The 15,737-nt window shown below is 41.7% G+C and overlaps 1 protein-coding gene across 45 annotated transcripts in view; it reads left to right on the plus strand.

Moving 5' to 3' along the window:
- The window catches only part of RBFOX1 (RNA binding fox-1 homolog 1), a 2,045,752-nt gene that overhangs the window by 1,936,747 nt on the left and 93,268 nt on the right, over positions 1 to 15,737 (plus strand). For all 45 annotated transcript variants that reach the window (XR_008294525.1, XR_008294524.1, XM_053213105.1 and 42 more), the window contains one exon: positions 3,456 to 3,509. Coding sequence is in view for 43 of the 45 variants with exons in the window: in XM_053213105.1 (XP_053069080.1) it covers positions 3,456 to 3,509 (54 nt within the window). In the remaining 2 variants the exon portion in view is untranslated. The remainder of the gene's footprint in view (positions 1 to 3,455; positions 3,510 to 15,737) is intronic.

Here is a 15,737-nt window from a genome sequence, read left to right on the forward strand (position 1 = left end):
CCAACCATTTGCAAAATGCAATTTTAGGTGCTGGGCATTCACACTGGACAGCAGTCCTGTTCATTTACCATTAATTTTAATGAAAGAGAATGGTTATAAAAATAACTGAGAACAAGCAAAGAAAGAAAAATAAAGATGAACCCAGGTAGTGGGTGCAGAAAACAAAACTGGAAATTGAATCGGTGTATAGCTGAAGGGGGAGGAGGTGGCCTTGAGTAGTCTGCCCCGGGAAGACACTAGAGACCCACATAACATCAGGTCAACTTTATCAGGAGTTGTGGAGAGTTCTCCAAGCACAGGGAGCAGTAGATATAATCTAGAATGATCTACATTGATGTAGAATGATCTTGGGTGGTTTTATAAAGATTTAAAAGTGCAGTGTCCCTTTGGTTTGGAGAGAAGGGAACCGTGCTATGAGATGGTGGCAGCGGAGAGGAATGGACATTAAGCACATGGAAACATCTTTTCAAAGTCTAACCAATAGGATCTTCTGGTGGATTGTAGGTGGGATATGAGAGTAAGGGGAGAATCAAGAAGTTATTTTTCAAGAGTTTTGTTTTGAGGAACCAAGCAGATGGAAGTGTCATTTGCTGACGTGGGGAGACTTGATGAGGAGCAGGCCGCAAGGGTGTAGGGAGGTGAGAAGTTGGGTTATCATGCCTGTGGTGTGGATCAAAAAGGCCTTTGTTTTCCCTACAGTGGAAGCAGAGCAGCGTTGTTTAGGAAGAAGGGCCAGTGACAGAGAGCAGGACAAAACCTGCACTAGTGCTCCCATACATTTCATTTTGCGGCTCACAGATTCCAAGCTGGTTTCTTGTGAAGGAGACCCTATCATTTACCTCCCTCAATAAATACTTGCAGACAGGAGATGGCATGTGTCTCCTGATGAGGCAGAATGCCTTTATATATTAAATGAAATTTTTCCATGAATAGACTTGCTAAACTGGTAGGTAGTTGGTAAGTTGGTAAATAGATAGATAGCGGCATTAAGTAGCCTGCTTTGGGAAGACAATGGAGGCCTAAATAAGATCAGGTAAACTTTGTCAAGAGCTGATCAATGATGGATGGATAGATAGATAGATAGATAGATAGATAGATAGATAGATAGATACAGATGAGAGAGAAGGAGGATAGGGATAAATGATAATAGATGGATAGATGAATGGATAGATAGGTAGATCAATGGATGTACAGATAGGTCGGTATGTAGGTAGATAGATTATAGATAGATAGATGAGAGAGAAGAAAGGTAAAAAATGATGATGGATGGATGGATGGATCGATCAGTGGATATATAGACAGGTAGGTAAGTAGGTAGGTAGATAGATACATAGAAGGTTTCAAGGAAATGAGGAAAATACAGGCAGATGAGAGAAACGTGATTTAAGATAGTCTTAGATACCTCTGAGAAATCTGTTTCTGTGAGAAAATGAAAGGCCATTGGCATAACTTAGAGTCTTGGAGAGTTCCATCAAAATTAATCAGTGGGTCAACATTCAGTGAATGGTGTGTCACAGGCCTGTGTGCAAAAGGGAGTATTTAAGGGACCTCATAAGGACATATACAAGAAACAAAATCTTACTTCACTAGTAACAAAAAGACCCTGTCTCCACTATCTGGAAAAGGTAGGGACATGAGCAGGGTGTAAGATGGGGAGCAAAAGGACGAAGAAAAAGAGTAATAAATTCATAACTTAATTATTCATTTAGTATGGGTCCTTATGTACTTCTTTCACAAATCTAGACTTCTGTGAAGGACTAGGGAAGGAGACCATTAAATATGTCGATATAATCCTGAAACTTTAATTTCAACTAGTTTTCTCTATTTTGGGCTTGATTCCAAGGTCTAGAAATGTAGACATTAGTTCCCATGTCCCCAGAAATTGGGTATTTTTTTTTTTGGAAGTAGTGGAATTTTAGTTGGTCAAACTGAAGTCATTTTCCACATTCATAAAACACATTTTCTGAAATGTGCCAGATAATTTTCATTTTTATATCACTATAGAAATTCCTATATGACAAGATGTGGTTAATGTAAGAGAGGAAGGTGTCAGTGTGACGTTTCAGAAACCGTTGGGGCAACACATCTCAGAATTTTATGTCTCTTTCTGGTGAAAATGGGGCCAGACATTTCCATTAATAAGCCTCCCAGGTATGCAAGCATAGCACTTTGAAAAATCCTATCTTAAGACCATCCTGGGGGCTGTAAAGTTGCCAGCTTATTCAAGTTGGATGAAAGCTCTTAGAAACAGAAAATTCTTGGAAAGTTGTAGAAAGTTCTTTGGTCCGTCCAGGGGCCTGTCTCTTGAGATATTGAACCTGTGTGTTCCTTAAAGGATGAGTAGATTGTGGCTACCTCTTGGCTGGTCTTACAGGTGCATCACTTAGGTCAGATGATAGGATGTCCTACCCCTTCATCTGGGAAGAGCTTTCCATGTCAGAAATACCTTCTCTCACATCCCACCTTTCACCATTGCCTTTTCTCAGGAGCATTTGCTAAAGGACCCCGGGTGTTTTACCCTCAGCCCAAGGACACAAAGTTTTCCATAAAAGGCAGCACACCTGACCTTCTTTATCTTTCAGGAATTCTATTTAATGGATGTTTTCATAAAGACTTAGCAGCAGGAGCAGGAAATGATTACCAAACCCTAAAACGTGGCCATTCTTTGGAGGTTGTTCCCTAAATGATGCCCAATGGGTGTGTAATGTGCACAGCTTCTCAATTTGCAAATATTCTTGTATGTTCTTTTCTTGAGTAAAAGTTCCTAAGGGGCCAGGATTCATTTGACAGAAAATGCTCCATCCAGAACACTGGGAAAATTACAGGATTCTGTTCCTCTTATACACAGGTTGTTTGAAAGTTACCTTAGATATCATGCATTGATTAAGAATTTTTATGGTTCCTGAATGTGCTGAAATGTATTCCACACTTAATCTCTAGTGGATAAATGTCATTTTCTTTGGGATGTAAAAAGCACTTCGGAATTCTCTGGGTCATAATTAGGAATGACAATTATCAGAATATGTATCCGCAAAGAATTCTGTTTATGTGAGCGTTCAAATTTGGGGGGACTAAATGCAAAGGGGCATATGATGGATTACCTAGCAGTGATCCATGAAAGAAGACAAAAGATTTGCAATTATTATAGTGGTTCTAGAGAATATTAGCATGGGAGAAAATTAATCACCACATCATTTTCAAAAAGTTCACCTGTAGCTGGTCAATAGTTTCCATACTATTAACTTGTATTGGCAGCCAATCAAAGAAAGGCATAAATCTGCCTTCCCAGGTATAGGTTACAAATCATTTTTATGCATCCCCAGACTATATACCCTCTGAATATAAAATTAAAAATATATATATATACACCACCCCATTTGATTTGTGTTTCGCTTGTAGTGATATAAGTTGTTGAATCAAATGTGATAATCATGTTTTTTTGTATTTGTTTTAAGGCTGGAAATTGAATCCAGTTGTGGGTGCGGTCTACAGCCCCGAATTCTATGCAGGTAAAAATTTCCTCTGTGCATGACTTCTTCTTCATCTGTTCTCGATGTGTTTTGCCTGCTACTAGAGAATAGGTTTCATGAAATAATCTGAACCAAGTAAAATCCCTCTCCTCAGAAGTTCTGAGGGACTGTTGGTTTTTTTTTTCCTAAAGCAAAACCAAAAGTGTTTAAAACCCTTTAAAAAATGAAGGGGCATCACGTATGTGTGTTACACTGTGAGCTATGCGTGGAGCCCCTGCTCCTTATGATGTTTTCCATTGATTTTGCCTCAAAAAAGCATCGAGGCTTTGTTCAAGGGTATGTTGAACGAATGTGGAGCTGTTCTTGCCCACTTTTATTTAGTGTCCCTCCATGTGTTTTTCGCCATACGTTTCCATGTGGGGTCGCATTTTTTTTCCCAGCGAAGCTGAGTTGGCTCACTTATTCCAATAATGTGGCAGTGAGTTGAAATTGCCAAGAGAAGGATTATTTAGAAAACGAAAAAAAAAAGAAGTGGTCTTTCTTTCTCCATGCATCACATTTCCTTAGCAATTCCATATTCCTCTCTGCCCTGCCCTTCCGAGGGAAGTCTCTCCCCTTGGCCCTTCCCTGCTACCCTCCAGCTAGCGGTTGATCAGGAAATCTGTGTCGAAAACTTGGTCATCACATTTTGAGAGAGAATGACCCAGAAGAAGCAGTGGCTGAGACTGGTTCTGCTTGGCCTGTTACTTCTGCCTGTTATCGTGTTGTCCATTAACAAGGTTGCGTTTGGGGTGCCTGGGTGGCTCAGTCAGTTGAGCATCCGACTTTGGCTCAGGTCATGATCTCACACTGTGAGTTCGAGGCCCGTGTCGGACTCTGTGCTGGCAGCTCAGAGCCTGCAGCCTGCTTCAGATTCTGTGTCTCCCTCTCTCTCTTCTCCTCCCCTGCTCATGCTCTGTCTCTGTCTCAAAAATAAATAAAAACATCTAAAAAAATAATAAAAAAAAATAAAAAACAAGGTTGTGTTTAACACCTTAGAATTTTAGTCGTTTCCACGCGGGTATGGAAAAGAACCCTTTCTTTGATGGGGCCCTTGCTCTTTAATAAGGAGAAATAAATGACCCATTGGTCTAGATCCACTCACTTAGTGACCTCTTGATGGTAAGTAAGTCCTACCCCTTGTTTGGTTTCTTCCGGGATGCCTTCTGTCATTTTTCTGATCCTGAATCAACCCTAGTGCATGACAGGGGAATATGGGATATTCGGATAGCTATCCAGCAGAGTAATCAACTTGACAAAGAAAAAAATGGTAAATCTGGGAAGACCCAAGATGATAGGTGAGTTCTGGATTTTGGACAGGCAATGTTTGTTCCTCACATGTGGTTTCTACCCCAAGCCTGGGTGAAGTCCAGCAGCTCTATGCCTGTAGAGTAGCTGTGCTGACTCTTATTGGGGGAGCAAAAACTTAGCTGTAAGTCTTTCCATGATTGTATGGTGGAACTCATCCACTGAGAGGACATTTAGCAAAGTGGGGAATGTGAACACTGTACTCAGCCCAGGTTCGAATCCTGGCCAGCTGTGTGACTCTAGGCAAGTTACTTAACCTCTCTGTGCCTCAGTGTCTTCATCTGTTAAGCGGAAGATGATAATAGTAACAAACTCACAGGTTTTTATTAGAATTAAATGGGTTAATATGTGAAGAGTGGTGCATAGCAAGCAATACATAAACATTGGGCAAATGAAAGCAAATAAATGAACATTCCCCTCTCTGCCATAAGGGCATTATTCTCCCCAGAATAATGAGTCCAGAACAAGAAGCAAGAAGTCATCTGATGAGATAGGGTATAAATGTGTGACTTGGGATAGGGAGAAGAAGTCCATGTTTCTGGTCCCATGCAGTGTAGTTTCTGGTCATCTGACCTAAGCAACCAAAATAACACCAAACCTCTCCTTTAGAAGGGATTTCAAACCTCACTGCATATCTGTGGGTATTGAAGAGGACGTTAGGACAGAAGAATCCATTCACACTGACTTGTATATATACAAGAATAAATTAACCTGCATGACTTTTAGAAGGTTAGAACAGCCATTCAGATCAGCCCTGAGCCTAGCTGCAGAAGTTACATCATGGGAGTAGTGGCTACGAACAAGTTACAATAAAGATTAATATTTACTTGAATATTATCTGTGGTCAGGCACTGTTCAAAGCCCTTTACCTTAATTAATGTATTTAAATCCTCACGGCGGTTTTCCAAGTGAGAAAACTAAAGTACATAGAGTACGAGAGCACCTGGGTGGCGTGGTTGGTTAAGTGTCTGACTCTTGATCTCAGCTCAGGTCATGATCTCACAGTTTGTGAGTTCGAGCCCCACATCCGGATCTCAGCTGGTGGTGCAAAGCCTGCTTCGGGTTCTGTCTCTCCCTCTCTCTCTCCGCACCTCTCCCGCTTGTTCTCTCCCTTTCTCTCTCTCTCTCTAAAAATAAATAAATAAACTTAGGGGCGCCTGGGTGGCGCAGTCAGTTAATCGTCCGACTTCAGCCAGGTCACGATCTCGCGGTCCGTGAGTTCGAGCCCCACGTCGGGCTCTGGGCTGATGGCTCGGAGCCTGGAGCCTGTTTCCGATTCTGTGTGTCCCTCTCTCTCTGCCCCTCCCCCATTCATGCTCTGTCTCTCTCTGTCCCAAAAAAAAATAAAAAACGTTGAAAAAATAAATAAATAAATAAATAAACTTAAAAAAAAAAATAAAGTACGTAGACTACCTTAGCACTAAAGGGCTAAGATTTCAAGTGAGTAAGAAGCTAGCTAGACTGTAAAACCAAGAGCCTGGGTTCTTTACAACCGGGTTAATATGGCTTCTTTATGTTTGTGTGTGAATACTAGAAGTCATACTTCTTGAGTGTGGCCTGTGGTGGTAGATCAGGCAACTACAGCTCTATGTCCAAACCAGTCCAGTTAAAGAAGAGGAGTGAAATGATAATAATGTTGGATTATTCCAACAGCCATGGCCACCATATCCTCCACATTCAGATGAGTTAACTGGTTCTGTCAGGGGCAGTTTTAAGGAGTCCACGCACCCAAATAATTATTTCTACAAGATGCTCCAATAAACTTAAATCTAAAAAAAAGGGGGGGGGCATGAGTAAGTGTCACTTGAGAAATCTGTATATGCATGTTAGTGTTGCTACTACCCGGGGTATCCTTAATAATCAGAAACTTTCTCTTTCTGCCTATATTATCTGTATATGGAGGTCAACAGAGTTCATGATTCAGAAATGTGGGGAAATGTTGCTGCAAATCCAACACTCCAGAACAAGTCCTTTGAAATATTTGAAGACCCATAAACACTGAGAATCTAGCTAGCTTACGTCAAAAGTTACGGGCACCTTAATGCATAGATGCAAATACGGATGTGGCATGTATTCATTTCCCTATGCAGGTATACTTACTAACGTCATCCACTTGAATATCCACGGCTAAGGATTTAGGGGGCTTTGTGAATTCCCCCAACTATAAACACAGCCTGGATTTCTCTTGCAATTTCCAGCGTGCCTCAAAGCCGAAATAAAGACCTTGTCATTGATTCGCTGTGGATATTTAGCAAGCCAACCCTGTATCTGCCTGAGATAGAAAGCCAGGCTTATTAGGCACTTTTCTATATAAGATTTTGTGTTAATGACAAATATCATGATATTCCCATAGTATAATTATCGATTTTCTGAAGCTTATGCAGAATTAACAACCCAGCCTCCAATTGTCTCTCAGAACGGGGCATGAAAAGTTCACATATTTTGTAAATTAAAATCAATATTTTCAATCTCTCCTAAAGGTAATTTTCCTAATTTAGTGGACTTTTCCCTAACATTTATTTTCTCTTTAATTATAAAATGGCAGGTTATTGATTTTCGTATATAACCTCTTGACGCCCTGAGTGCATTTTTATTGCTAACGCAGGGTTGGGGTGGAGAGGGCAGAAGCACCTCTTAATGAGGATCTTTAATTACCAGCTGAACAGTATTAATTTGCTTTGATAAATTATGACGCACACTCTCCCTCACACACACATAGCAGGGGAAGCATTTAGAAAGACGTTGTGAAAGGCCTTTCATTTCGGGTGTTTTTCTGAACTCTTACCAAGTCCTACCTGGAAGAACGCTCAATCCGAAACTAGTCTTCAGAAGCAGGTATGCATAAATAGGCATATCCTATGAATCTCCTCCAAAGACAAGTGGATGTTTTCCTACAAAGCTGCAAGGCATTGATTATTTTGCTTACATCTAATCATCCTTGGGCTCCTTGGGGCTTATTCTCAAGATAAATCATTGATAAGTCAATTAAAAAAAAAATGTCCAGGTAGATCTCAAAGACTTTAGCCAGCATCTAAGACCATTCCATTTTAGACTTATAAAAAAATTGAAGGATTAAATCAAAGTACACTACCTGCAAATTATGCGTTCGCAGTAGCATGCTTCAAGTTACTTAATATAATTAGAAATAGTGTTTCTACTCATCTCAATGAGGAGGCATCAAAAGGGGTTCCCCCTTCATTGTGAGCCGTTCCATTACTATCTAATAAAAAGATTAAAAAAAAAAACAGTGGTGCCTTTTATGGAGAATCATGATATCTGGCCAATGAAACTGTTGATTGAAAGCACGCACCTTTAATCTTCATACATAAGTAAAACAAAGTAAAAATAAATAACAGAAGGTTATACACAGTTGTCGACACAGTACTGACAAATGGCAAATTCGTCCGTTTCTCAATTGCTGGTAAGACGGCAGAGAAGCTCACTCACACCGTATATCATATCTGCCAACTCATTTCTGTGATTAAATATTCCATCAGTGGGGCTATAAGGCGGCAAAGCTTAACAAGATTCATAAGATGCACCACTTGAACACACATAACTCACTTCCATGGATGTGAGTTTGTACACCCCGCCTGCAAAGGAAAATTGGAATTGAGTTAAATTACTCCACGAGTCAATAGGGAAAGGAAAAGACTTACCAATGCAATGCAAACCTGAGATGCGGGTTAGGTCCCAAAGGCAACAAAGTAGAGAGATGCAGGGCGAATCAACTTAGAAACCTTGAAGATGGTGGTGAACTCTCTTCTGGGAATACCATTATTATTAGCAGTTTTGGGTTTTTTTGCAAGGGGGCGTAGGAAGCGATCCTTAATTGGACATTCCTCCTAAAAATAAACGTTTCTGGTTTCGAGACTGGGGGGGAAGTACTAAAAGAAGCAGGCTTGGCTGCAAAGTCACATTTTAAAGGTGGTCAGGTCTTGAAACTGGGTTATCCTGGGGTGATAGGGAGGATCAGATAAGATAATGGGTGGAAAAGAATTTTATAGACTGTAAAGTAAAATCAAAATATAGGAGATTAGTGTGATCACCGAAGTTCCCTAGATTGTTTGTGTCCACATCGGTAAAAATCTGCCCACAGACCACATGCCTTGATATCAGGCTAGATGATGGGAAAGTGGATTGGGATCTCAATATGAAGTTTAAAAATGAAGAGGTTGGATGTAGCACTCTGTGATTGCTTATCTCGAAAGGGCAGCTGTATTTGACCTTGGATTACCTGTACAAAGGTATTGGTTTTCTATGGGCTTTTGGCCACTGTGAACCATGATTCACATATAAGAACTGAGTCAAAAGAAGGTAGATGTAGGTCTCCCCCCTGGTGGCTCCCCCCATAAGGGTCATAGAGAGAATGACCTTTAGCCGCACTTTTGGATGGACTTCTTTCCAATTCCCCTCCTGCAATTTGGGTACAATAGCATCTGAAAAAAAGTAAGACTGTCAGAACCTGTGATACCTGGGGTTCCTGACACAGGCTGCTTTCCTTTTATTGGCCACCATCCCAGACTTGGGTTGGGCTTGGAATGATGTGCCCAAATCCCGGGTACAGCATATGCGTTTGGGGTGACTACCTTATCATCCTGAAAGAACGTGATGTGGGTCTGAAAGGTGTCTGCTACCACTCGGAGCCCCTGAAAGCAGCTAACATTCGGGCATCCCCAGTGGCTCTAACGATGCCCACATCCACCCAAAGGACCAGCCTCGACCAGACTCAGAGCAGTGGTGCCTCATGAACAGTGACCTTTGGCTCTGCAGTGTTTTGTATAATTCACACATCTGCCAGATTCAAATGCAGTGCACTTCAGTGAACTGAAACAGAAGAGTCCAGATTGAAGTCCCCAAGCAAAGGATTTTCAACCTAGAAATGTTCCACTTCAAAGACTTTATCTCGTACATCTGTTTACCTCCGCCTCCCCTTTTGGTTGCAATTCACTTGCCTTCTCTCTTCCCCTTTCCCCATCTGTCTTATCAGATTGCACTCCATCCCTGCCCACATTTGGCCATAGTGTTTACCGGTGTCCTTCCTTCCCTGCCCCACGGAAGGAATGCAGCTCAGCTTGGATGGAATCTTTGGGGAATTTTGATCTCCAAATAGGATCAGAACTGGATTATGTGCTCAGAACTACACTTCCTCGATAAAATTAGTTCTCATTCTGTTGCACGGAAAGTCTACCAAGGAGGCCTCCCCCAAGCAGGAAGTGACAGGACTCTTATAGGAAAAGCCCTGAGTCGGCACCATGGGAGGAAGACGAGGTTTGCCTTTCTGGCTCTGGATCGATTTCAAAGGGAGCAACCCAAAACATCAGCAACAATAAATAAGCCACTCTGGGCACTGACCCGAGCCAGGCACCGCGCAAAACACCTTGCCTCTCCTTGAATCCTCATAGAAATGTTATAGCATTCTCTTCAGTATGGAAATTTTGAAACCAGGGCTTACTGGAGAGTTTATCTCATTCCTTATGTCACAGAACTAGTATGTAAAAAAAATAGGTTTCTTATATAAAGGTCTTTTTTTCTGACCTCAGAGCCCACACTTTCCATTACCTTGTTCAGCTTACTCAGTAGGACTAGACTGGGATATGCCTGCCGTGTCTTCTATCCTGGAGGTCATAGAACATACTGAAAATGAATACAAGTATCTGTGCATGTAATATTATTTGCTGCACGCCAGACTCCACGTTGGGATCTCCACATATGTTTACAGAGATTACAACTCTGGAGGACAAGGGTCATTTCCTTCATTCTGCAGATAAATGAGATATCTAGTAACGTTATGTTGTACAAGGCTGTTGACTTCAAAACTTCAAGAGCTCAGTCCAAAGCCAAATCTCAGTGATTCCAAAGCCCATCCCATTTTATTACACATTACCTCCCACATATGCTTTAGTTAATCCAGTATCTTGGGTTAATGATTGTTAACTGGCAATAATTTTGCCATCTCCCCCCCCCCCCCCCCCGCAGAGGAACTGGGAAATTCCAGGAGACATTTTTTTCATTGTCACATATTGAGGGGGGGAGGGCATGGGGTGTTGGCTGCTGGCATCTAGGGGGTGGAGGCCAAAGATGCCGCATAACATCCCACCATGCACAAGACAGCCCCCACCACAACGAATGATCTGGTGTAAAATGCTGATATTGCTGAGGTCGGGAACCGCAGTCCTGACAGAAGCAGATTAGTAAAAATGTCACATATGCACCAAATATCTTTCTCAAGCCCTACCAGTAGCTCCTGCGAAAGATGGATAAGCATCTGTAGTCATCAGTGGCAATCAAAAAGAGACCTTCGTTCAAAAGTTTCCTCTTCTGGGCATTACTTTGTGATTTTTGACTCCAGAATGGAAAAAGCATAAAGCTTGATTGTATGCTGCAGAACTGTGTCAGGGATCCATGAGACCATCCTCAGGCTCTGTGTTTGCTTAGATGTGCTCTTAGGGACTCAGCAAGGCTCTTTTAGTCACAGTTCTGATTTATTACAAAAGGGTACAGATTAAAAGTCAGTAAAGGAAGTGGCACCTGGATGGCTCAGTCGGTTAAGCATCCGACTTCAGCTCAGGTCATGATCTTACAATGCAAGGGTTTGAGCCCCACATTGGGCTCTGTGCTGACAGCTCAGAGCCTGGAGCCTGCTTCAGATTCTCTGTCTCCCTCTCTCTCTGCCCCTCCCCTTCTCATGTTCGCTTTCTCTCTCACTCTCAAAAATGAATAAACATAAACTTTTTTTTTAAAGAAATTAGCAAAGGAAAAAAGCAAATGAGTTAGAATCCAGAAGAAACCAGGCAAAAGCCTCTGGGTGCACCCTTCCAGTGGAAGTACGCAATGTGCTTAACTTTCCCTGCAGTGGTGCCTGATGGCAAACACAAAGTGTCATCAGCTGGATGTCAATCTGCTTCCTGGGAGGCAGCCCCATAGATGTGGAACCCCCGTATGACTGACCTCAACTACTCAAACCATAGCCCAAAGAGCAAAAGGAAGTATTCACCATAAATCACATTGCTACCAGAAACTATCTTATCAAACTGGTACTGTGTGGCCCAAGGCCTCAGGCACCCCAAAACAGTTTTATCAGGTAGAATATTCCAAGGGTTTACAACTCATCTACCAGGAGGTGTCCAAGGGCCAGTCCTGAAGACAAGCATCCTGGGGGGAATGTGCAGGGTTTAAGCAGCCCAGACCCGTGGAGTTACCCCTTTCCTACACAACAGAAGGAAGAGGGGGAGGGGTGGGGTCGAGGAGGTACAGAAGGAGAAGAAGAAAGAGTAGGGGAGAGGGAGGAGGAAAAAGAAGAAGGAGGAGAGAGAGGCGGGTGGGGGAGAAGAAGGAGAAGCTGGTTGCGAACTCAGAATACAGAGCTCATATATATAGAAGGTCGTGAATGTAGTGGTCAGGAGGAAGGAAGGTATAAGATGAGACTTACCACTGCGTGTGTTGGTTCTAGGAGAAAAGATCAAGCTGGATTTAGTTATGAAAGAGGGAAAAAATGTGTGGCTTTTCACTTAGAGCAGGAGTCTGCAAATGTCTTTGATAAAGGGCCAGTCAGTAAATATGTGCAGCTGTGTGGGCGGGCAGACTCGCAGTGCTGAAGGCCTGTGAAATGCCAGGTAGTGTGGTAAGCACTGGGGGAGCCCCTCATCCCTCTGAAGTTCCTTAGAGCATTGAGAGCGGCAGAAAGATAAACTTAATGTATAATAAATGATGATGCCTGCCCACCAGAACGCTAAAAAAAGAACAACCCTCTCTGCATTAGGAGCTAGAGAGGGGGTATTAATTGGGTTTTGAAGGATAAGGAAGAGTTCTCCTGGGAAGAAAATGAAGAAAGATCTTTGTGGTGGGTGAGTTAGAAGGAGTTTGGTAGAACCCAGAAGGGTTTCTCAACCTTTATCTGCAGAATCCATTGAGAAGTATTAAAATAAAAAAATATATATATATAGGTGCTTGATCTGCACTGGATATAGAGATTTCTGTGGCAAAATCAGGTTCCCCCCCAAAGCTGAAAAGTACTGATCTGTTGAGATCAGAGGGTACCTTCTAGAGAAAAGTTGCAAAAGCCCTGACAATACTATATAAAAGGAATGTGGATTCTGGAATCTGTCGTTTGAGTGACAGGCAACCATTGAAAACTCTGATAATTAAAACATAGAATAAAACGAACAAGACCACCCAGCGATGAGTTAGGACTCCTATCTGCACTTGAAACAAATAATAGTCTTATCATGAGGACTCTTAAAAATATGTGAACCAAGCCCTAAAAGGCTGAAAGAGGTTAAACCGAATCAGCAACTTCTCAGCCGTTGTAGAGATCAGGCTCCAGACAGACCCCAGGATTACTAAGCCAGTGCCTGACACGGAGGCTATTATAAAACTTGTTTTCTGGCTTTGTCCCGATCTCTTCCTAGAAAAGCAAATCTGCAGACTTTAAAAATGACACGATTTCATTTTTCTTTTTTTAATGTTTTAACTTGTGTTGCCATTTGATTATAAATCACGTAGTTTTGGTGCTTCCCACTTTTCGCGTGCTTGTCAAAATTTATAGTTCAGTGTTATTAGCCCGACCAATTAAGTTGTATATAAATAAAGACGAATTGGCCAAATATTGTTTAATACCCTGTATGTTAATTATATGTAGATAATCATTCTCTAAGCATCAAATGAAGCCGTCTTTTAAAAATGTAGTGTTGAAGAACCAACAACACAAATAGCAAAATCCTACTTAAATTAACTACGTGGGTGACAGTTAATGCATTTCTAGAACTTCTGTGGACCTGTTACAACCCATTACAGTCGAAATATTGGTTTATGAAAAATTAATAAAGCCAATGGAAAATGGAACCCAGCATCTGCATTAGCTGTTCACACCAAAAGAATCAGGCAGAATTAATTATGCCGTATGCTACAATCTAATGAGTTTTTCATTAAACAGTATACCATTACGGAGACTGAACAAGGATTATTCAGAGAATAATGCCAAAGGCTGTTTTTTTTTATTTTTTTTTTTATTTTTTGGAGGAGATTAAATTAGTTAATGGGTTTTACATTTAAACCCAACGCAGAGGTTAATCGATGTACGCTTACCATTATATTAAACCCAGTGTCGTTTTAAAAACAGGAACACCCCAATATCACTGATATTTCCTCTGGGGGAAAAAAAAGATGAGTCTATTTGTGTGTTTCTAGTGTTTGTTTGATAGACATATGATATTGTAAAGACCTTCTGAATTAATTTTGTCATTTTTGAAAACCGTTTTCACCAGCTGAAATATTCTATTTGCTTTCAGCCCACGGGTGTGCGTGTGTGTGTTTGCGGTGTGGGAAGCTTGTTTAAACAAATGTATCTGATTTTTCTTTGGGAGATTCAAAGTGGAAGTACATTTTCTGCTCTTACCAAAAGAGTGGGGTCAGGAGTTTAAACCTAAACTGGGATGGGAAGGGGACTCTGGATGAATCTCTACCCCCATTCCACAAATACTTCGGTTCCCCCTAAAATACAGCTCTGTACTAGCAAGTGAAATAGAAGAGGGGTCCCAAGGGAAAGCCATCTAGGGGGGTTTGGGGCTTCTGCAGCATCTCAGAGGTTCTTATCCCTAGGAAGAAGAGAGAAAGAGAGAAACAGGGAGAGAGGAAGAGAGAAAGAGAGAGGGAGAGAAAGAGAGAAAGGCAGTCTGGGTGATTTGCAGAGACTTGTAAACTCCACACATGTTAGCTGAAGTGCAATTTCTCATTTGTTTCCTTCATAATAGATTACAAGCTAAAATGTCTTTACGAGATGCAAGATGAATGTAGTTGAAAGGGTCACATCTCAGTTCCAGGGAGGGGTGTCCTCTCCCCATCCCCCTTTGAGGCCCCGCCACAAGGCGATTTGGGGCCCACACCCATGCAGCCCCATCTCCTGATTCCTCAAGAGAAGCCAGACACCTGTCTTGTGACATGAAATTCCCCCAGTGTAAATGTTGGCAATTAATTCCCAACCTTAAAATGCTCTCCATTCATTGTTATGTGTAGCATTCTGAGGCTACACCCCACAGTTCAGCAGCCGTCAACGTGCTTCCCCATTCTTCAAGGAACAGTGAGACAAAAGTAGTCCCAAAGTGCTGTATTTGGGGATTCAAAGTCGTAGTAATATAATAATACTGTATGTTCTTTATATATATTATTCAGTAATAATTCTTATTACTGAGGCCACTTACTATCCACGATTTGTCAAATCCTTCCGTGTAGCAGATGTGATCCTTTCAATTCTCAGTGAAGTAGGGTTTTTTTGTCCCTATTTTACAGATGTGAAAACCAAGTCTGGGATGTTAAAGGACTTGCAGAAGATCAAAGAAACTTACACTTAGTGAGGCCAGAACACAAAACTAAGCGTTAAAACTCTCAAAGCTCATGCTTTTTCAGCTGCACTGTGAGACCTTGAGAGTTCACCATTTCTCCGCCCTCTGTGTTTCTTTCCTCCCTGTCTTACTGAGATCTTGCAAGTGGGATTTTCTTATCTGTAGAAGATACATCCTGCCCAGAGGCTTCCTTGGTTGGATTTAAAACCCTATCACAGATTCTTAAATGTGATCATGAGGTTCTAGCAAACATTTTTAGCCTGGAAGAGTCAGGTGTTTCCAGCCAGAAGGCAACTGTGGAACTGTTTGATGTGGCTTTAGTGCAAATGGGGTAGATTTATCACCCCACTGTTGGAGAGGATGTTTCAACACCTAAAGACCTAGGATCACCATTAATAAGCAGATGGAGCTTCGTTAGTGAGTCTGAGCTCTGGAGTCGCACCAAGCTGGCTCAGATTTGTTTGGTCTCCTATTTTTCTCTCTCTGGGCCTTACTTTCCGTGTGTGCGATTTCTTCCGATTTGATAAGAAAAAGAAAAAAAAAATCATAGTGTGTGCACGGCATACCTGGTTCAATACCT

Source organism: Acinonyx jubatus, chromosome E3 (assembly GCF_027475565.1).
Source record: "Acinonyx jubatus isolate Ajub_Pintada_27869175 chromosome E3, VMU_Ajub_asm_v1.0, whole genome shotgun sequence".
NCBI classification, from domain to species: domain Eukaryota; kingdom Metazoa; phylum Chordata; class Mammalia; order Carnivora; family Felidae; genus Acinonyx; species Acinonyx jubatus.